This window comes from Mandrillus leucophaeus, unplaced genomic scaffold (genome assembly GCF_000951045.1).
Source record: "Mandrillus leucophaeus isolate KB7577 unplaced genomic scaffold, Mleu.le_1.0 Scaffold80, whole genome shotgun sequence".
Lineage (NCBI taxonomy): Eukaryota > Metazoa > Chordata > Mammalia > Primates > Cercopithecidae > Mandrillus > Mandrillus leucophaeus.
The window spans coordinates 1,000,459-1,024,250 of record NW_012108697.1 but is presented as its reverse complement, the minus strand read 5'-3'; the positions used below and the strand labels follow the sequence as shown (position 1 = coordinate 1,024,250).

At 44.5% G+C, this 23,792-nt stretch overlaps 1 protein-coding gene across 5 annotated transcripts in view; it reads right to left on the bottom strand.

The window, feature by feature from the left end:
- Positions 1-23,792, bottom strand: part of ABLIM1 (actin binding LIM protein 1) — a 277,318-nt gene that overhangs the window by 181,823 nt on the left and 71,703 nt on the right. For all 5 annotated transcript variants that reach the window (XM_011967491.1, XM_011967492.1, XM_011967493.1 and 2 more), the window contains exon 2: positions 2,247-2,381. In XM_011967491.1, the coding sequence (XP_011822881.1) occupies positions 2,247-2,381 (135 nt within the window). The remainder of the gene's footprint in view (positions 1-2,246; positions 2,382-23,792) is intronic.

The following is a 23,792-nucleotide window of genomic DNA, read 5'->3' as shown; positions in this document are numbered from 1 at the left end:
TTCAAGAACACATTTATAGCATGAAACAAGATATATGATACAACTTTCCAAGATGAGGAATTTACATTTGGTCCTTAGAATTAAACTAAAGGAGAAAAAAAGCAAGGGAGCTTTCACCCCACAGGGGATAAATGAATGTCTATTCTAACACCTCGATGTATTGAACAGTGAGTGCCCAGATCTGAGTCTACTACTCCATACTTTCAAGTAGAAATATAAAATATAGAGAGAGCTGGGCGTGGTGGCTCACACCTGTAATCCCAGCACTTTGGGATGCTGAGGCAGGAGAATCCCTTGAGATTAGGAGTCCAAGACCAGCCTGGCCAACATGATGAAACCCCGTCTCTACTAAAACACAAAACAAAACAAAACAAAACAAAAACACAACAATTAGCTGGGCATAGTGGCAGGTGCCTGTAATCCCAGCTACTTGGGAGGCTAAGCCAGGAGAATTGCTTGAACCCAGGAGGCAGAGGTTGCAGTGAGCTGAGATCGCACCACCGCACTCTAGCCTGGCAACAGAGTGAGACTCCATCTCAAATAAATAGATAAATAATAAAATAGAATAAATAAAATAAAATATATATGTGACTGTAGTCGTTTATGGATTGTATTTATTTCACACCAAATCTATCCTTTGAGTCATGTCGCAATAAATTTATGAGAAAAAATAAAAATACAATGCTGACTCCAAGTTAGCTAAAGTGGATATAACCAGAAAACATTTTTTTTCTCTGACCTACCCATTAAGAAGCTCTGATTGGGGGTCTATATTAATATACACTTATCTGGTATATGGAATCTGCAAACTTCAGACCTGGGATGATGTAAGTTTCATATGGTCTAGTCTCCTTATTTTACAGATAAGGACACTGAGCCACAGAGAGACAAGTAACTTGTCCACAATCAGCTGCTTAATGGCAAGGCAGGACTCAAGCCACACAACGTGACAGCACAGCACCCTGGGTGTAACCTTGATATTTCCTCATAGCCAACTTGGGTTGGGTGAAAACTGGGGTTTATCATACTTACTCACAGGGGTTTTCAGGAGGATTAAATAATCCCTCTCTGAGATATGGACACAGCATGTCATGCATTGAGCACTGAGCTCATTTGAGGCAGTTAAGCTCATACCCTCCCCTCTTTCCACCTTCTTGCCCTAGCTACACATGCTAGCATTCTTTCTCCTGAAAACTTTACCTTCAGTGTAAGGAACAGCTGTGGACTCCAGGAAAGCGCTCCCTCCTCCTTTATTCATGTATTTCGTGGTCACTAGGAAGACTGGAATCTACCTGAGAGCCCCCCTGGCCGTGGATGGATGGCTTAGGATGACAATGCTGAGTCTTTGTGATGTAAGACACTCAAAACAAAACACAGTTTCCAGAAATGAAGGTGCTTCCAGGCAGGGCATAGGAATGAGGGTGCTTACCGCAGGCAGGGCACAGAGTAAATTTACAGAGTGCTCTCCGAGTCTCGTCTGCCTTCCTTCTCTGACATCCTTGAACCACATCTTGAGCTACCCGGACATGCCCTCAGCCCAAGTAACCTAGTTATCAAAAAAACACACAAAACCATTCTTCTTCCTTTTCTTCCCCAGTTGGCCACGCCCTGGCTCTGAAATAACAGGTTGGCGTATTTCATACAAAGATGCCAATCTTTGTAAACCCCAAAAGGTAGGCTTGTTAATGGAAATCGACACCAAACTGGTAGCTTCTTGGATGGGAGGTCTTTTTCTGCTTGGAGGTCTCCCGAGTGTTCTTGCTTAATTCTCAATTCTCAATACACACACACACACACACACACACACACACACACACACACACACACACACACACAGAGGAGCCAGTGACTTGGCACCCAATCTTGCAAGTTTTCCAGGCCTCCTATAACTAATGGATATTGGGACAAGCTACTTTGTAGTAGGAGTTCCTCATTTCAGAGAAAAAGAAAAAGAAGGCAAAAACCACAGAAGTGTATTTTTATTGCTCTTTCTCAGTGTTAGTCCCTTCTTCCAGGAGAAGGGACCTCAGTGAGCACCCAAAGGCCCATGAACCACTGGTTTTAGCAGGACTCGTTCTCGCCCTAGAGTCTAACTGAATCCCAAACTGGCAGTAAATGATGTCAGGGCTTCTCAGGGCATTCACTTATCATCCAGTGACCCGAGGTGGAGTTAAGGGGATGGGCTGGACCCAAGGCGAGCCCTGACCATGGCATGCCACTGAGCCACGAAGCTGGAGGCACCATACCTTTGCAGGTGAAACACTTGATGTGGAAATGTTTGGTCTGGACCCGAAGCACTTCACCCTTACAAGGCTCCCCACATTTATGGCAGTGAATGACAGGCTTCTCTGATGGGTGGTGAGGGTCCTGAGGGTGCGCCACTGAAAGAAAATCAACAAAAGATCCAGGTGAGTAGAGACCATTCCTGCAAAAGGGGTCATCATGGTATCTCTGTAATTTTGGTGTCAAATGAGTCACAGAGATTGATTCGACAGGGTGAACGGGGCAGCCCCTCCAAGCCACAATCCTGGAGACACAAAGACCCATAAGACAGTCGTGGCTTTAACAGTCCAGGGGAGAAAACACCAGGCGTGCTCCTCAGTGGAGCCTGCCGTCTTCTCCCTTCCTCCCAGACTTCTCTGGGATGACATCATTGAACTATTGAATACAAAATCTTGCTTAGTTCAATATTTTGTAATGTGGATTTGTAATATGTCTTTATATTGATTTAGAAGGCACCTTCAGCAGGAGTTCACTGTGGACTGTAAGTCCTCGAAGATGGGGACCATTTCTTAAAGTTTATCCTTTTTGTCTCACCAGTTGTATTTCTCCCTCCTTCTCCCAGCTTCTTGGGACATAGCAGAATGTTCAGGCACCAAAGGTGCTCAGTCAATGTTTCTTTACTCATTAATTAGCGTGTGCTGGACAGTTTCTAGCCTGCTTTACCAGAGGGTCATTCCTGATCATAAATGGCAACTCATCCAATCTGTTGCAGGCCTGTGATGAGCCTCCCATTATGTGCATAGTGTCTGATACACACACTGCAGGCAGTAAATTTTAAAAAAATAAACTAGGAACAACATGGATCTCTCTGAACCTCAGTTTCCTTTCCCATAAAACAAAGAGGATTGGCCCAGGGGATTTATAGGGTCTTTTCAGACCCTAACATCACATGATGGGGCTTACAAGGATACTAAGAGAATACTAAAAGAATACTCATAGTTTCCAGAGTGTGGCCTTCAGAGACTAGAAGTTACTGTGACTGCCCAGCACTGGGACTGGGATGTACAGCCTCCCCTTTACAAAGGCCTGGAGATAAGGCAGTGAGGGGACACTTGTGGCTTTGAGCTCACCAAGAGTTTTCATTTAACTTGCAGTTTCTCCAGCTAGAGAATGCAGATAGGCAGTGTTTGCTACCAAATTCCCTTTTTGATGTGGAGCCTCAGAAGCAGGAACATCATGGTGATATATAAAAACATACTCCTTAGGGAATGACATGAGCAAGAAAGACATGAGCAAGGAATGACATGGGACAAGAACATTGAACCTAAAATTAATCAACCAAATAAAAAAAGATGATTTTTCTCTCCAAAGGTAAAACCAGGTTGAGCAGGGGGTAGATGTGGGCAGATACTGCTGAAACTCAGTTTAGGAAACACCTTACAACAAGGAGCTCGCTGTATACCACAATATAACAGTTCACTGTTTCTCTCAGACCTCAGCAGTGTTCTCATTTCGCCTGGCAAGAGTTTGAACAAGATAGTCCAAATAATCCATTATTGGCTAACTTCTGAGAAACAAGGTTCTTCTTGTGAGATTCTGACTAGGAGCAGGTGTAGTTTCAGGTGGAACACCTGATCTGTGTTCTCTGCAATGGACCCTGGGAATGGCCACAAAGATACCACGGTTGCAATTCACCTGCAATTCCATATCTACCCCCTGGGGATCTCTCTTGAAAACCTGTATTTACAACATAACTCAGTTATTATCTAAAGGAATTAAGGAGGGACATGATCTCAAGATCTCTAAACAATGACTGACTTTTAAAGTGATACATATCAAGGCCAAAAAACCTATCCCTTGCACATTAAAAAAAAAAAAAAGTTTTCTTGGCTGGGCGCAGTGGCTCATGCCTGTAATCCCAGCGCTTTGGGAGGCCCAGGTGGGTGGATCACCTGAGGTCAGGAGTTCGAGACCAGCCTGGCTAACATGGTGAAACCCGGTCTCTACTAAAAACACAAAAATTAGTCGGGCGTGGTGGCAGGTGCCTGTAATCCCAGCTACTCAGGAAGCTGAGGCAGGAGAATCGCTTGAACACGGGAGGCGGAGGTTGCAGTGAGCCGAGATCACACCACTGCACTCCAGCCTGGAGGACAAGAGCGAGTCTTTGTCTCAAAAAAAAAAAAAAAAAAAAAAAAAGTTTTCCTAAAAATATCTGCTTTAAGTCCTTGTGTTTTTTAAGTTAATTCCTGCTTCCTATAAGAAAGAAGACAAGTGGTATTTATTGGCATCTACTAAATGCCACACATAGTGCAGGGTGTTTACATAAGCCACTTTATTTCATCCTCACCACCTCTCTCTCTCAGTGAAGTGAGTAATACTGTTCCCATTTGACAGTTGACAGATAAGGAAACAGAGCCGCAGAGAAGTTGAACAACCTGCCCAAGAAGCAGAGGAAGCTGAAAGATCCACACCCAGGCCTTTCTGACTGCCAAGTTCATGCTCCTTCCATGAAGTTTGTAAAAATCAGAAAATTGTTGTAAGTCAAAAATAATTATTATTTATAAGTATTATTATTATACCTTTAATTTATATGGCAAGTTCAAGTGCCGTTCTAAAAGCAGCAGCTAGGGCTTGGCGTGTAAAGGGCACACACATAGCAATAAGGTTTTTGATAACTGAGCATGGCACCCAGGTGGTAACACACAAGGCAACTGTATGGATCCCCCGATCAGAACCTTCTGTACCATGTATTAAAAAGGCAGGTTCTTCAGCCCCAGTGACTAGGAGTGGGAGTCAGGCATCTACCTTTTTAGTAAACTACTCAGGTGATTCTTACGCATACTCCAATTTAAGAGCTATATTTCCCTTTAGAATTCAGACAATATGAATATGCCAGCTGCAGAGAAGAGCTAGAATTTCAAAAGTAATTCAAAAGACCATCCTCTTCAGCAACAATATGAGAACATAGTGAATCTCTTGACTATACAGGAGAATGCATTTTTGGATAAGAAAATGCACTGTAGTTTTTCTTAACACTTGAATTTCTTATTGCTAAGCAAGGCAGTCATGCTGAGTAATGATGACAGAAGGAAAATATCATTTCATTTCTTGGCTTTTCTCTATGTCCAAATAAAGGAGCCACTGCCAATGCTGGCACCAGCTACCAAGGTCAGAACTGGGATCAGCATCTGCATTTTGCAAGAGTTTCCCTTTGGAAATATACATTACACCACAAAGTCCTCCATGCCCAGAGATGACTTGCTTTGCTTTCATCCAGACACTAGACCGTGTTTAGTTGCCTTTCCTTCATACAACAGCCTAGGCAGACACATCAGAACAACCCATTTGTAAAGAATTCGGCTTTTCTTACTAGAGAAGGACAGAATCCAAAGACCAAGAGAGATTCGGTTCTTATTTCATCCCAACTCAAGTCAGTGTCAAGAAAGGAATCTCTCTCCTTTTCAAAAATGAATAAAGAGGTTAACTTTATATAACTGTCTTTGACAGTCTGGTTATTACCAAATGTATGTTTGTTGACCTAATGTTACAATTTTCAAATATGCTGCGTCATTTCCAATACAGACATGACATTGGTTCTGCACTTCCCCTTATCTGCCAACTGGCTCTGCTGCAAATTTTTACTTGACTGTTCCATCTTTCAAGGCTCAAGTGGTCCCTACTTATTTTATTGATAGGGAAACTCAGGAGCAAAGAGTTTACATTCCTTGCCCAAAGTCATCAGGAGTTACTGGCAGAGGCACACTTAGCACTCAGGCTCCCAGCCCTTTCCACTCTACCAAGTAGTCAATGATTTACCCTGGAACTTGAGCAGACACAGTTCAAACCTTCCATGGCTCATCATTTTTGTTGCCTAAATAAGGATTGTACAACGAAAAACCGAAAGCATGGCTGCATACTCTCTGAACAATGAGGAAATACCTACAAAGAGCCAAGAGTCCACTTGCCTGAAAAAGTAATGGGATTCCTCCACTGCAGAATATCCAGTTTGGAGGAATTCTCACTACTCAGCTAAAGCAGCTGATTGCACCGCTTACTGGGGAGTTTCACACTGTCTTTCAGAGTCAAGCAAAGCAGATCAGCCACGTCTCTGAACTCCAGTGTAGGACAGAAAGCAAAAATGCCACTTTCGATGTGTTACTTTTGGAATGTCTATTAACGATCTCAGGCAATGAGACTGGGAGAATGAGACCATTGCAGAAATTCCAGTAACCTTCAGAGCAGTCAAGCAGAGGCCAGGACAGATCATAAGAGGAAGTCCACAAAGCTAAGCAGAGTACCTCTTTCAAATCCAGAACTAGCCTCATCTTGCCCAAGCTACCTCTCTCTGGGGAACAGACTGTGGAACTAGACTGCCAGAAACAGAACATCTGGGAAAGCACATTTGAAATAAAAATCTCCTAACAGGTAAATATCACAAACCTGTGACAGAGTACTTTTTTTTTTTTTTCTTTTTTTTTTTTTTGTGACAGAGTCTTGCTCTGTCGCCAGGCTGGAATGCAGTGGTGTGATGTCAGCTCACTGCAACCTCTGCCTCCTGGATTCAAGCAGTTCTTCTGCCTCAGTCTCCCTAGGAGCTGGGACTATAGGCGCACACCACCACGCCCAGCTAATTTTTGTATTTTTAGTAGAGACGGAGTTTCCCCATGCTGGCCAGGATAGTCTCGATCTCTTGACCTTGTGATCCGCCCGCCTCGGCCTCCCAAAGTGCTGGGATTACAGGCATAAGCCATTGCGCCCGGCCCAGAGTACTCTTAGTTACAGCTTGCTCTGGGTCATCTGAAATACTCAGTATATCGCAGGTAACATCCATATTCTCCCTCTCAAGCCCCCTTCCTTCCTCATTGCACCATCACTCCCTAACCCCTAAGCCTTTGGAACAACACGGTGCTTGATGGCTTCCAAAACCCTTTCCTCTGCTCTATCTCATTTCACTCTCACAGGAGTTCTCAGGTAGGAAGAACAGGTACCATCAACCCCTTCTTAGAAACAGACAAACTGAGGCTCAGAGGAACGAAGTGACTCACCCAAGGTGGCGCAGCCAAGAAATAAAGAGTTGGCGGCAACCTAGTGCAGTGACTTCTAACCCAGACCTCTTTATACCAGAATAATCCCCTAATCACCAGTGCTTCAACCTGAGTCTACCCTCTCTTTCATTTCCCACCAAATTTTGTCCACCCTCACATCCCCTTTGCCTCATCCCTTTTCCTGTCCCATGAACCCAGGCCCTCAACTCCTTTTTCTTGGATTGCTGAAAATTTCCCATGCCCTGGTTTTTTTTGTTTGTTTGTTTGTTTTTTCTGAGACTGAGGTTTGCTCTGTCACCAGGCTGGAGTGCAGTGGCACGATCTCGGCTCCCTGCAATCTCTACCTCCCAGGTTTAAGCGATTCCCCTGCCTCAGCCTCCCAAGTAGCTGGGACTACAGGCACGCACCACCACGCTCAGCTAATTTTTGTATTTTAGTAGAGACAGGGTTTCACCATATTGGCCAGGATGGTCTCGACCTCTTGACCTCGGGATCTACCCGGCTCTGCCTCCCAAAGTGTTGGGATTACAGGTGTGAGCCACCGCACCTGGCCCCTGGCTTTTTTCTCCAAATGCAACCAGCAAAGCGTATTCTACCCAGGGAGGTGCAGCCTAACTCCCCACTCCTTAAGTGTGGGCTGTACATAGTGATCTCCTCCTATAGAGTACAGTGTGGATAGGAAGAAAAAAACGACTAACTTTACAATAGAGAAATCTGACAGACAATATCCCAGCCACGTGAGCAAGGTAAACATCAATAGTGATAAGTCACGTTGACAGAATGTACCTTTGATATGATGTGATGAAAACAGGCACTTTCCCTCTGTGGTCTTCCTCCCAGAAACAAAACAAAACAAAACAAAACCCATAATCCTTATGAAATCATGAGAAAAATCCCAAATGGAGGGACATTCTACAAAACAAAAACACCTGACAACTACTCTTCAAAATTGTAAAGATCATAAAAAACAAAGAATGTCTGAGAAATGATCACAGCCAAGAGGAGCCTACAGAGATGTGATGACTAAACGTAATGTGGGATCCTGGATGGGATCCCAGAACAGAGAAAGAACATTAGGTAAAAACTACGGAAATCTGAATAGTGTGGACTTTAGTTTACAACAGTGTGCCAATATGGTCCGGTAACTATAACAAATGTATTATACCAACGCAAAATGTTACTAACAGGGGAAACCAAGTGTTGAGTATATAGGAAATACCTGTATTATCTTCTCTTTTTTTTTATTCATCTAAAATGGTTTTAAGAAAATAAAGCTTATAAGCTGGGCACGGTGGCTCATGCCTGTAATCCCAGCATTTTGGGAGGCCAAGGTGGGCGGATCATTTAAGGTCAGGAGTTTAAGACCAGCCTGGCCAACATGGTAAAACCCCATCTCTACTAAAATACAAAAATTAGCTGGGCATGGTGGCATGCACCTGTAGTCCCAGCTACTTGGGAGGCTGACGCAGGAGAATTGTTTGAACCCAGGAGGCAGAGGTTTCAGTGAGCCGAGATTGTGCCATTGCACTCCAGCCTGGGAGACAAGAGCAAAAGTCTGTCTCCAAAAAAATAAATAAATAAAAATAAAATAAAGCTTATTTTAAAAAGAAAAACAAAGGCCAGGCACGGTGGCTCACACCTGTAATCTCAGCACTTTGGGAGGCTGGGGTGGGCAGATCAGCTGAGGTCAGGAGTTCCAAACCAGCCTGGCCAACATGGCAAAACTCTGTCTCTACTAAAAATACAAAAATTAGCTGGGTGTGGTGGCAGGTGCCTGTAATCCCAGCTACTTGGGAGGCTGAGACAGGAGATTCGCTTGAACCCAGGAGGTGGAGGTTGCAGTGAACCAAGATCACGCCACTGTACTCCAGCCTGGGTGAGACTCAGCCTCAGAAAAAATTTAACATAATAATTTAGGCCGGGCGTGGTGGCTCACGCGTGTAATCCCAGCACTTTGGGAGGCCGAGGTGGGCGGATCACAAGTTTAGGAGATCGAGACCATCCTGGCTAACACGGTAAAACCCCGTCTCCACTAAAAATACAAAAAATTAGCCAGGCGTGGTGGTGGGCACCTGTAGTCCCAGCTACTGCGGAGGCTGAGGCAGGAGAATGGCGTGAACCTGGGAGGTGGAACTTGCAGTGAGCTAAGATCGCGCCACTGCACTCCAGCCTAGGCGACAGAGCGAGACTTCATCTCAAAAAAATAATAATAATAATAATAATTTAAAAAAAGAAAAAGAACAACAACAGAAGTTCCAAATAGCTCTCTCAGTTCCAACTCCTCAAGCTTAAAGTTCTCCACCTAACTTCAGAGATCTTCAATAACATGGCTCATGTCCACTTTTTAGGTGTGTAAGAAGGAATCACCTCTATTGAGTACTTATCCCTGTGCTAAGTGATTTGCTCGCAGACAGTCCGACTCTGGAGACCAAGCACTAAAATACTCTACTATTTATTTGTATTAATTTATAAATCTCCCTTGAGCGAGGCCTTCTGACCACTTTCTGGTCTAACATCTTCACTCCCATTATAACCTCCCTTCCTGTGGTTTCTCTTCTCCTCATCTGTTCAAATCAAACTTGACCCATATGGTGTAGCCCAGGTCCTGGTGCTTCTCTGAAGCTTTCATGCTGGCTTAGACTGATAAAATATTTCCTTCTCCTCCACGTCCTCCAGCACTGAATATCTCTACCATCACCAATGTTTCTCTTGGTTTGTGTTTCTTTTGCTTTTACTTCACAATCCTGGCCCTACAAAACTGCAAGCTCAATGGTCAATTCCTCCAAATGTCTGAAACAGTTCTGATTTCAAATATCAAATAGCCTGAGTTGTCATCTCTGTACTTCTCAGTTCAATGTTTGGATTAGGGAAAATAGGGTTACCACCTAACAACACTATAGGGGCATCTCCCATGTGAAGGTCCAGGGTCCTGAACTTCTGACGTTTGCAATAAATCATTCCAGAACACTATTACATTATTATAACAAGTAAAATGTACTGAATATTTAACGATGTTCTAGGCACTGTAACAATTAATTGCTACTCACAATCAAAATAACTGTGTCACGATTGCCGTATGGGAGACTGTTGCACAATTCCTGTTTTGCAGAGGAGGAAACCAAGGCTAAGAAGAGTTAAAAACTTTGTCCAAGAAAATGTAGCTAAGAAGGAACAGTTTTACTCTGGCCACATTTGGAAGCACTGTGTAGGGGATTTCCACAGGAAAAAATTATCTAGCATAGAAGGAAATCAAGCTGGTCTAATGTCCTCACTAGGCCCTGGGTACATGGCTCAGAATTGGTGAATGCCCAGCTGCGTCATCATTCCAAAAGCAACACCTGCTAGTCAATACGCAGATGAGAAACAAGGCTTGAAGTACAAACAGAAATTCTTCCAGGCTGCAGCCATTTATGGCAGAAGAACATGTACAGAGTCAGAGTGAGATAGCAAGGAAACACGACCTGCCGTTGGGAGGACCCTCTCGGCCACCTCCAGCCTGAGCTGAGGCCTGGATTGGAAATCTCTCTCTGGTTGAGACTGGTCTGGATTTGCAATCCTAAAATGCTCCTCTGTATGGTAAGGTTGATTTCTGCTTAGACAGGAGTCCTATTCTCATGGCAGTCTACGTTTGAGAGAGACTGCTTCATTACCTAGAATATTTTCTCTGCTTCTACCCCATTGGTTCCCACTAAATTGTAAACACATATCACAGAGATGTGCGCTCTCCCACCTCCTACTCCCTTTCTTTGTGCTAGACCAGCACTAGTATTGAGCCCAGAAAACAAGAAACTCAACAGTTTAAATAAGTGCATAGAGTGCTTAATTTGCAGTTTACCTAAAGGCTCATTTCCTGCTGTGGCAAGTGGTAGTTACTTGAAGCTACACACACAGTTACCCTGCCATTAGTTGTCCAAAATGATCCTTCTCTTAAATTGGCTTCCACGACCTCATTTTCTTATACCATGTGAGTTCGGTAAACAGAATTATTAGTTGGCACAAACAGTCCCGGGGGATGGGCAGTATGGTGGTGGGCTTCCCTGCCACTTGTGGCTTTCACCAGTTGATACCCTGATACTGGCTGGGCGTGTGGCTCAAGTCTGTAATCTCAGCACTTTGGGAGGCCCAGGTAGGCAGATTACGAGATCAGGAGTTAGAAACCAGCCTGGCCAAAGTGGTGAAACCCCGTTTCTACTAAAACTACAAAAAATTAGCTGGATGTGGTGGCATGCACCTGTAATCCCAGCTACTCAGGAGGCTGGGGCAGGAGGACCACTTGAACCTGGGAGGCAGAGGCTGCAGTAAGCTGAGATCGTGCCACCGCACTCCAGCCTGGGGACAGAGCAAGACTCCATCTCAAAAAAAAAAAAAAGAAAGAAAGAAAGAAAAGATACCCTGATACTTGGCCAGGCGTGGTGGCTCATGCCAACACTTTGGGAGGCCAAAGCAGACAGATCACCTGAGGTTGGGAGCTCGAGAAGAGCCTGGCCAACAAGATGAAACCCCATCTCTACTAAAAACACAATAATTAGCCAGGTGTGATGGCGGGCACCTGTAGTCCCAGCTACTAGAGAGGCTGAGGCAGCAGAATTGCTTGAACCCAGGAGGCAGAGGTTGCAGTGAGCTGAGATCACACCACTGCACACCAGCCTGGGCAACAGAGCGATACTCTGCCTAGAAAAAAAAAATCTGATAATTCTGATACTTCATTTGCCTTTTCCGTGGCTACGTGATAGGTCCTTGCTATTCCTTCAAACATAAAAGATGCTGTCAGCAACCGTCAGCTGGACTCCTGATTATAGAAACAGCCTCTGCTCAAATCCAGTTAATCTGATTCCCCCAAGGCAAAGAGGTACTAAGATTATCATAATTCAGCCAGGAAATTTCCTCCTTATAAATCACTTGGCACACTTGCCCTGATGTGCTACACCTGCCTTCTCCATGTGACGATTAATTTCAGAAAGGGATTTTAAAATTGGCTTGGTGCCTTTTCCTCCTCCTCCTAAAAGCATGACTCCTTTGACACACCTTTTGATTGAGATGACTCACTGAAATTACACCCTTCTCTGACCTCTCCTAGCCTTTCTCTGACCATGTGCAACCATTTGTCTACAACTCCCACCTCTTCTCTCTAATTGCAATTAGAAGGGACCTCGGAGTAGGGGACTGGATTCCCAGTCCTGCCTTTCCTGACACATGCCTCAACTTCCCTGAGACTGTAAAAGGGGCCAAGAATACATGCCCAACCTTCCAGTGTGGTAGCAGAGACAGTGTGAGGCCATATCCTCCTAGGATCCTGCTATGGTTTCAATGTCCCCTCCAAAATCATGTTGAAATTTCCTTGCCATTGTAAACATTAAGAGGGGAACCTTCAAGAGGTGATTCAGTCACAAAGGCTCTGCCCTCATGAATGGATTAGTGCCGTCACAGCAGGAGTGAGGGAGTTATCACAGGAGCAGGTTGCTGATAAAAGGATAAAGTTCAGTCCCTATCCTGGCTCTCACACCCTAGTTTGCCCTTCTGCCTCCATCATGGGATAACGCCAACAAGAAAGCCCTTGCCAGATACAAATGTCTTGACCTTGGACTTCCCAGCCTCAGGAACCATAAGAAATAAATTCTGTTTCTTTATAAATTACCCAATCTGTGATATTCTGTTCCAGCAACACAAAATGGACTAAGGCAGAGCCCCACAGCCTCAGCCTGGCACACAGATGCCCATGTCAGCTGAATGTCAGGAAAGACTGTCACTAACCTGTATGAGCAGGAATTTCTGAAGCATTACAAAAATCCCTTCGGAAATTTGATTGAACCTTTTAAGGTCATCCAGGGATCTCAAATTATCCCTGCACCAGCAATTCTACTTAGAAATGAATCCAGCCTAACAAACGGGCATTGGCTTCAGTCTGAACTCTGCCGGCAGAATATCACATCTTTATGGACCACGAGAGAGCCACATCCATCCTGATTCTGAGAGTGGGAGGGATTGTGGTCCCATCTGAGCCATTTACAGAAATACAAGAGAGAGGGTCAGAGTCTGTTACCCTAGGGTCTTAAGACAGGGTTTAGTTTAAGCATGGTACCACCATTACCTTCTACCCTCTAATTCCAAATCCAGACACCTCCGAGGAATTTGAAAAGCAAAAACCAAAGAACTAAGATATTGATTGAGGTGTCTCTGTGGCACAAATCCATTTGTCTCCAGCACAGGAAGTCTCCCAGCTGTCCTTGCCTTTTCTTTCTGGCTGCTTCTACTTGCAGGACATACTCAGAATCATTAAGTAGTTAAAAACAGCATTTCAAACAGACTAATGAAAAAAGCTAATATATGTGTGGCACTTCACAATTTATAAAAGGTATTCAAAGATAATAACTCCTGTGATCCCATCAACCCCAATTACACTGATTCTACAGATATAGAAATTGGACTTCGAAAATCTTAAGGGGGTTTCTGGGGAGAAGAAAATAAAATTTTAAGGCATTCACCCTTGCAGTGGAGACTATGCCCAGCCCTTCCCAACTGTATGGTTGACTTCACCTTGGCAGCTTGAAATTGGCTGCAGTGGAAGCATTTACACCATGGAAATTGGCAAACTTTATAAATCAGGGCTTTCCTCTTCCTGCCCTCTGGAGAGCTGGTTGTTAAACCTGCACATCATTGTACCCAAGGTTATACTGCTTCCAAATTGCAGAGTGAAGCTTTTCATTCAAGTGCTTATAAATTTCAGAAACAAGAATGTGAACCCTTTCTGAAAAGGCGCTCTTGTTCTTGCATGGTGAATAAAGACACAAACCCGCCCTCACCTGGGTCTCTCCAGTGTCTGCACACCCACTGGGAGATGAAAGCATGAGACCTGTGTTCACAGCATCCAACATGCAATGTCAGACATGATACTACACATTCTAGAACTACTCTCTAGACACCTAGGTTCCTGACTCCTCCCAGACCTGAACTTCAGGCTCATTCAAGCTCTCTGTATGACCTACTTTTGCTGGGTGTAACCTCTGCAAGAAAATGCAAACACATATAATCTACACCTGTCACCTTGCTAGGTATTCTTCTATTCATCCAGGTGACAGGGAGCATAACCCTGGTGGTTGATCATTCTCTTATTTACCCTCAGAATGGCCTCTGCTTGAGTGGAGAATAAAAGATCATCTACCAAAGTTTAACAAAGCACTTCGTGAAGACTATTGCTTGCAAAGAAAAAATATGTTAAAGTCCAACATGGGACTGGGAGGAGAAGGGAGAGGAAGAAAAAAAATTTAAATCCCTCCATGGAACTCCTAAATGTAACCTTCCAACCCTTGGAAAATAGGCCAGACGTGGTGGCTCATGCCTGTACTCCCAGCACTTTGGGAGGCCAAAGCAGGTGGATCACCTGAGGTCAGGAGTTCCAGGCCAGTCTGGCCAACATGGCGAAACCCAGTCTCTACTAAAAATATAAAAATTAGTTGGGTGTGGTGGCACACACCAGTAATCCCAGCTACTGGGGAGGATAAGACAGGAGAATCGCTTGAACCCGGGAGGCGGAGGTTGCAGTGAGCCGAGATTGCACCACTCACACCTTATTAATGAATGCAATTCTCCCCACTAAAGTATTAGACATGTTTTTCACCAATACGTCCCCACTCCAACAAATGTCCTCAATATCATTTCATCTCTGCTACCTTTTTAGGAAAGAGCCTATAAGAAGACATATAAAAAATCTGAATGAGATGCCATCAGACCAGTGCCCCACTCCCATGGGAGTTTTCACAAACACAACTTGCCTAGAGGAACGTCAACACCAGTGTCAGCACCAGAGATTTGCCGGAAAATTAGAAACATTAGGATATGCCTATAAGTAATTGATCCCTCACTAAAATAAGGCACTAGGAGGGGTTCAGGGCACAGCTATGAAAAACACAAGTGTGGGCCAAGCATGGTGGCTCACGTCTGTAATCCCAGCACTTTGGGAGGCCGAGGTGGGTGGATCACCTGAGGTCAGGAGTTCGAGACCAATCTGACCAACATGGACAAACCCCGTCTCTACTAAAAATACAAAATTAGCCGGGCATGGTGGCGTTCGCTTGTAATCCCAGCTACTTGGGAGGCTGAGGCAGGAGAAACGCTTGAACCCAGAAGGCACAGATTGCAGTGAGCTGAGATCGTGCCATTGCACTCCAGTCTGGGCAACAAGAGTGAAACTCCATCTCAAAAAAAGAAAGAAGAAAGAAAAACACGAAATAGTGTGGACTGTCAACTCATTTGTTCAATCCCTTTGCCGTGCAACAACCAGAATGATCTTTTAAGTGCATCATATAAACAGATCACTCCACTAATCCTTCTCTCACTCCCCTGTGGAAGATGCCCTCTGGCCCCACCACCTCTTCCAGCCTCTTCTCACATCCTCTCTCCACATCCTCCCAAGTTCTGGCTCTTGCTGCTTCAAGATCTCCAGGCATACTTTTCCCTGCCCAGAAGTCTCTTCCCCAGCTGTTTGCAAGCCCAGCTCCCTCTCCTCCTCCTGGTCGCACCCTCAAGCTTCTAGGTTACCTCTTCTGAGACTCCTCCCTGAACTATCTCATTAAAACCTGTCTCCCTGCGACCCCCACCTCGATGTCCTCTCTTTATATTTACCATAGTCTAAGCATTCTATTTCTTTTTTCTTTTCCGTCTTCTCCATTACAAGGTAACTGCCATTGTATTCCCAGGGTCTGGCACAGTTGTGGGCACAAAGTCAGCACTCTATAAATGCATGTTCAATATGTTCATGTTTTGAATACCAGCCTGGCTTTCTGTCTCTTTTCCAGAGCAACAGTCTTTGTGTGAAACTGAAAGTCGGAAAAATACCTTGGGTTCACCAACAGTATCTACCATCAGTTAGGTAATTTGAATGATGTCAATACCACTCAACCGATGACAAAAGATAAAAGACTCATTTAAGTCTCTGACTCAGGAAGAAAAAAAAAACAGCTGAAGGAAGGAGTTGATGGACCAGTCTCAAACCAACCCTGGCTAAGTTCTCTGAATGAGAGCCACACAACAAAGCACAATTTCCAGCTGACCTGACCTGCGGGGAGGAGTTTGGGTGGCCCCAGAGCCTTGGAAAAGCTAAGTGACATGTCCCCAGAACAGGACATGATGAGTAGAACAGCCAGCAGGGACTGCTGCAGAGCAGGTGGGCAGCTTCCTCCAGTGGGCTTCCTGAGCACACATGGCTTCGAGCCTCAAACACTTTGCAACTGTTACTATGATGCCAACACATTCCTGCATTGAAGCATCATTAGCCACCTCATTTCATTCCACAACAAAAAGACCGGTGTCATTAGCTTACTTGCCCAAGGGATCTTGGCACCGAAAACCCAACAGGTCAAGTTCCTTGGTGAATTTCTATCACTGCACAGTAGAGCTTACTGGTCATGGGAAGCCACTGATGTGGTCCTGGAGTACTGTGGCATGACAAAGGTGACAAAGCATTGCTCTACTTGAGGCAAGCTGGAAGACATTGTCCAGTGGAAAGGGGTGGACCCTCCTGGGTTCCTCGACTCACCTATCTCAGCTCTACTTACTTTCCGGGGTCCCCAAACTAATCTGTTACTAAACTTCAGCTCATTGGACACATTGCCCTGATTTTACTTAGTCAAAAGGAATGACAGTAGTAACAGAAGGAATAGCAATTACTGAGCTATGTGCCGGGAGGCGATAGGTGACCAGGTATTGTTTTAAATGCTTTATGTGGATTAATTGATTCAATTTTCAAGATAGCCCTATTAATTGGTACTATCATTGTCCTTATTTTCTGATGAGGAAACTCAGGCAACAGGAGGTTAAGTAACTTGCCCAAGGTGGCATAATTAGTAAACAGGCGAGCTGGATTCAAACCCATGAAGACTGGTTGCCAAGCTCCCATTCACAATTAGTAAACAGGCGATCTGGATTCGAACCCATGAAGACTGGTTGCAAAGCTCCCATTTATAAACACGACTTACTTTTTAGGCAAACCTATAAAATCCTGAAGCTTTAAGGAATAATTTTACAAAGCCACCAAGGCAACTGAAGGACAACTGTACCACAAGGGGCAAGTGAGAAAAAGAAGGATATATACTATAGGAAAGGGTGTTTAGCCTCTGAAAATCCTAGCCGAAGGCAGTTGAACACTGTCTCTCCTTCTGGTTACAAATTTAATTCTCACTATCTCCTTTTTTTTTTTTTTTTTTTTTGAGATGGAGTTTCACTCTTGTTGCCTAGGCTGGAGTGCAATGGCGCGATCTTGGCTCACTGCAACCTCTAGCTCCCATGTTCAAGCCATTCTCCTGCCTCAGGCTCCCGAGTAGCTGGGATTACAGGTGCATGCCAACACGTCTCGCTAATTTTTTTTTTTTTTTTTTTCCTGTATTTTTAGTAGAGACAGGGCTTTGCCACATTGGCCAGACTGGTCTCGAACTCTTGACCTCAGGTGATCCACCTGCCTCAACCTCCCAAAGTGCCGGGATTACAGGCGTGAGTCACTGTGCCCAGCCTCTCACCACCTACTTCTTAGTCCTGCGTTATCTGCAAGGCACCTCGGGCCATTCCTTCGGATCTGGGTTGTGCTCCTACCCTGATGCTTAAATAAACTCCACAGACCAACTGACCTTCATTAACATTTATTGAGCACATGGCACAGGCCACATTTGAAGTTTTCGCACACTACTTCATTTAAATTAACCCTAACAATAAAGATACGGAGTGGGAAGTATGGGTTTTTTACCCCATATTTATTTATTTTTTATCAAAGTTTAGGTTAAGTGTGGGCAGTGGCTCACACGTGTAATCCCAGCATTTTGGGAGTACAAGGCAGTAGGATCGCTTGAGCTCAAGAGTTTGAGACGAGCTTGGGTGACGTAGCAAGATCCTGTCTATATAAGAAAAAAAAAAAAAGTTTAAAAAACCCCAAAAAACAAACATGCTTATAATGCATGATGGTAATTGCCTGCCCCACTCCTCCCAACCCCTCTAGGCAAATGTGCTCAACTTTTGGTGTTTTTTCTTAACACTATGCTTATATCAACTCAGCCATTAGCTACTTACATCCTGTTTCTGCAGATGAGGATTCAGCTCTTACCGATATGCCCATATGACAAATTTTGGTTAAACCCATGGTCAGTGTTTACACTTTGAGAATGTAATTATTGTTCTACTAGATTCTGTAGTGCTTTCTATGAATAGATTCCCTTTCTTGCACAATGGTTTTTGTTCTCTTAGATTTAATCGTTTCCCTTTCTCCCACTTGCCTAGCTCCTGATGAATAATCCATCATGTTTTCTACCTATTTTTGTTGTGATCTACTAATAATTCTTTCCAATGCTCAAACTCACCAGATAACTTATCAAACCTCCCGAAGTGAAGACAAAATTGGAGGTTCTCAGTATTGTTTTAACTGAAAAGAACCCTGACTCTCAGACAGGTTAGGAGCTTGGCTCTATGTCCTCCAGGAAGTGGTAGAGACGGGATTTGCCTGCTACCAACTGCAGCACCAGCTCCCTGGAAGCACACTACCCCTGGGTAAAGCGGTGCAGGCTGTGACTGCACAACTTCAGAGGGTGCTGTCCCTGACTCAGAGGAGAACAGTGCCCTGGAGAGGCAAGGCAGAGGCCCTGTTAACAGGTGCCTTCCAATCTCGTCTCCAATGCTGCTCCTGGTCATCTTGCACCACACTGGCCCCCAACCTGGAAGTACTATGCTGACTGCCGACTCTCTGGCTGGCCTTGCTTGCCTGATTCATGTTTAGTAGTTGGCTTCTTTGTCTACTTATTATGCAAAACTACCGTATTAGTGTTGTCTCACTGTGGTCGTGTGGTTTTCATGGCAGGCATGGCCTTTCCCTGGGGGTGTCTCCATCATATCAACTCTCTCCAATGGCAAGAAGCCACTCCTGGGCTCTTCTTGTTGCAAAAGTCCAAGTGCTTTTTAAATCCTGTTGTATATTGCAAGGGTGCTTCCAAATCAAGATAGGGGTGATGACAGACATGCCCTGCACCCAAGCAATGGTTAAACCTTTCCTGCTGCATGGAAGGCCTGCTGACAACTCACCTTTTGGACATTCCTGAGGGAGGGGTGAACTCTCTCCTAAGCCCTTAAATCATATATATACATATATATATATATATATATATATACACTTTTTTTTTTTTTTTTGAGACAGTGTTTTGCTCTGTCGTCTAGGCTGGAGTCCAGCCTAGCATGATCTCAGCTCACTGCAACCTCCACCTCCTGGGTTCAAGCAATTCTCCTGCCTCAGCCTTCCAACTAGCTGGAATTACAGGCATGCATCACCATGCCTGGCTAATTTTTAAATTTTTAGTAGAGATGGGGTTTCACCATGTTGCCCAGGCTGGTCTCAAACTCCTGACCTCAAGCAATCCACCTGTGTTGGCCTCCCAAAGTGCTAGGATTACAGGCATGAGCCACTGTGCCTAGCTGAAATGATATTTTTTCTGGAAAAGCTCTTATACTTCAAAAATGAATGCTATCCAGCAAGTAATGCTCGACAATGTAGATGAAGAGCTGGTCACTGAGGGATGGTATGACACGTGACAGACAGTCCCAGCCCTGATCTCGCTCCTTCCTCCCTGGCTGCGAGGCAAAAGCAAGGACACAAGGCGAGCATGGTGAACACAAAGAGGAGAGGTAGACTTGTAGGGAAAAGTAATTCCAACTGAAAAAGCAACTCCAGAAATACCAGGCTTGAAAGCTGACATGGGTTCTGCGAGGGTTTTCTTTGGACTTCCAGCTGGAATTCAAACAGTATTTTACTCTGAATTTAGCAGTTGGGTTAGTTCTTAATTGTATCAAGCACCCAAGACAGATGACACCAAATTCCTGCCAACTTCTGTTAAGGATAAAGTGGCAAATGAAAGATTCAGACATTCTTTTGTCAAAACCTGTCCGGTTGCAAGTGAAGAAACTCAACGTAACCCAAACGTACCTAGTAGCACAATAACAGGAGTACTCAGAATGGAAACATGGTTGCCCACAGAAGTACCTTATTCTATTTCATCAATAAAAGTTTAAGTAGTTAGTATAGAGGGTCTAAGCCAGTGCTTTTCAGACTTTGGGTCTTGAACCACTAGAACATAAAATAAGTTTAATGGATCATCACCAGCATACTTAAAAAGTAGAAAAGAAAACAGCAGAGAGTAAAGGTAAGTATTGCTTCATGTGAGTTTTATTTCAGCCATCTATATGCATGTGTGTATGAATCCTGGGTCTTGCTGTGTAAAAGTGTGTTTCTTCCTGGGGTAGGCATGGTGGACATGTCATTAAACTCCAAACCATCACTGAGAGGCCCTTTGACTGAGTTCTACCCACAGACATGTTTTGTTCGGCCTGCACAAATACTTTTTTCTCAGAAGGAGTCTCACTCTATCGCCCAGGCTGGAGTGCAGTGACATGATCTCGGCTCACTGCAACCTCCACCTCCTGGGTTCAAGCGATTCTTCTGCCTCAGCCTCCCGAGTAGCTGGAATTACAGTTATGCACCACCAGGCCCGGCTAATTTTTTGGTAATTTTAGTAGAGACGGGGTTTCACCATGTTGCCCAGGTTGGTCTTGAACTCCTGATCTCAAGTGATCCGCCCACCTCAGCCTCCCAAAGTGTTGGAATTACAGGCGTGACCCACTGCTCCTGGCCACACACAATATTTTTAAAAGAGAAAGTGAAATCGTTTGTCAACATTTAAACATCTGGAGATTTTACATTAAAATCCCTATTTCCAGCTGCTCTTGAAAACTGGAAGGCCTGGCAACTTGACTTGCATCCCTCTGTGGGACCTAGGATGAAGGACACAGTAACTCTTCCCTTTAGGGAGGGCCATGCTCTCTAGTTTGCCCCAGGCTCCACTCAGGTCACCTGCCTGATTTTTGGGGCATCCATATGTCTGACCCCAGTTCTAATCATCCTTAGCTCCATGTGACCCACGAGGCTCCCCACTTACCTCTCCATATATCCATTGCTGTATCACGTGGCCAAAAGGCTAAACTGAGCTGCTTGCATCTCCTCAGACAGGAGCCATACTTTATTGCTTCTGTTTTACCCACGTGAGTCCCTTTCTCTCAATCCTCTTTTTATCCACTATTCCTGTTCATCCTTCAAAGCCCAGTCTTCCATGACCACCCAACAGCATTAATCACTTTCTGTCCTGCAGTCCCATATGACTTTCATAGCTCCCCTTCGGGTACATTTCACATTGTATCATAATGACTTATCTATGTGTGTCCATTTCTTGCTAGAAAGTGAGTGCTTTCCGGTCAAGAACTGCATTTTATTTGTTGCTATATCTAGATGGCTTATCTCATATTAGATTCTTAAAAAACATTTCCCAAATAAGAATAACCATCTCCCCAACCCATACACCTCATTCATTCACTTGTTAGTTCATTCAACATTCAGTGAGTGCTTACTATGGAGCAGACGCTGTGTAATGAATACAAGTTGAATCAAACACCATCCCCAACATTAAGAAATCTACAGAACTCCTCAAATACCAACCTTAAATGCCCCCTTTCCATAAAGCCTTTTCTGATTCCCTTGGGACTGTAGCCCTTCCTTCCTTAGAACCTCCATAGAAGATTGTTCATCCCCCTTCTATCACCTGGTGTCCCCTCCATTTTGCATTCTCCATCAGCATCCCTCTCTACACCTGCTAACCCATTCATCCACTAGCGGTAGGATCTTTTCAGTGTGTCAGGTTATTCTCGAAGTGCCTCACAGATAAGAGACCTCAAGAAAATTGTAATGTGATCAGGCCACTACTAGAAGCCCTTTGCCACAGCTCATTGCTATTTCTCAGTTTTAGGCTAGGACCTCTATACATGTCAGAAGTGGTAGCATTTTCCAGGTAAGCAGGGACAGAGGGGCATCCACTGCTTCTTTAGTGCTCAGCATAACTGGGCTCTCGTCCTGCAGATTCCAATCACCATCACTCCTAAAACTGCTCCTTGATGGCCATTCAGAAGGGGTCCCTCAAGTGGCACATGGCAGCAGTCCGGTGGATACCCACCTAGCTCATGTGTCACTACGAGACCCTCCATGGACCCGGGCACCTAGAGCCCCTATCATTTTTCCAGGAAGGGAGTACTCAGCCTTCTCTCCCATTCCCCATCAGACACTCCAGTGAGGAATAACCTTGACACCTTTTCCTACGATCCACTTTGCTTTTTTTTTTTTTTTTTTTTTTTGAGACAGGGTCTCACTCTATTGCCCGGGCTGGAGTGCAATGGTATGCCCTTGGCTCATCGCAGCCTTGACTTTCAGGCTCAGATGATCCTCCCACCACTGCAGCCTCTTAAGTAGCTGGGAATACAGGCACACACCACCATGCCTGGCTAATTTTTTGGCGCGGCGGGGGGGGATTTTTTTTTTTTTTTTTTTTTTGTGGTAGAGACAGAGTCTCACACTCCCAGGCTCAAGCGATCTGCCTGCTTCAGCCTTCCAAAGTGCTGGGATTATAGGTATAAGCCACTGTATCTGACCCACTTTTCTTAAATAGAGAACAACAGAAATAAACAGAAGAAAAAATAAAGACTACTAGAACATAGACAGAATGCAGTTGACTCTTGAACACGGGTTTGAACTGCACAGATCCCCTTGCACACAGATTTTCTTCTACCTCTGCCACCCCTGAGACAGCAGGACCAAACCCTCCTCTTCTTCCTTCTCCTCACCTGCTCAGCATAAAGACAAGGAGGAGAAAGGACTTTATGATGATCTACTTCCACCAAATGAACAGTAAATACTGTACAGTGGTAGTAAATGAAACACTCTGAGCCTAAATAACATATTTTAATTCCTCAAAGATTAAAGAGGGAGTGGTAGCCTTTGTGAGCCAAGATAGCTGATGAACAATTTTACTTTTTTTTTTGTTTGTTTTCTGAGACAAGGTCTGGCTCTACTGCTCAGGCTGGGGTGCATGGTGATTTCAGCTCACTGCAACCTCTGCCTCCTGGGCTCAAGCCATCCTCCCACCTCAGCTTCCTGAGTAGCTGAGACTACAGGCATGCATCACCATGCCTGGCTAATTTTTGTGTTGCTAATGAACTTTTACCCCAAAATTCCAAACAGCTCTACGATTCCAGGTAAACATGCTCACCTAAGTCTTGGAGACAGGAACGACACCTGCAGAATATGCACACCTGTGCCTTCATTCTGAATTAATGTTGCCTTCTCCAAGTCATGCTGAGCCCCAACTCATCCCCATGAAAAAATACCTTAAACTTCCTGCCAACCTTTGCTCCCAGTATCATACACTGACAGCAGTTTCTTGGCCACTGGGATCTCATAGGTCTGCTTCATTATGAAACATGGCTTTGTTTCATCCTGCAGGAGAGCCAGAGTGACAGTGAGGTTCTTTACCTTCTTTTTGCCATCTGTGCACGGTAAGCAAGATGAAATTTGCAAAAGGGAATGAAGAAGCAAAGTAGCTTCTTCATAAAAATTCATATAAAAATTCTGAGTTACCCACTGGTAGGGCTGGTCATTTTACCCACAGAAACCACAGATTA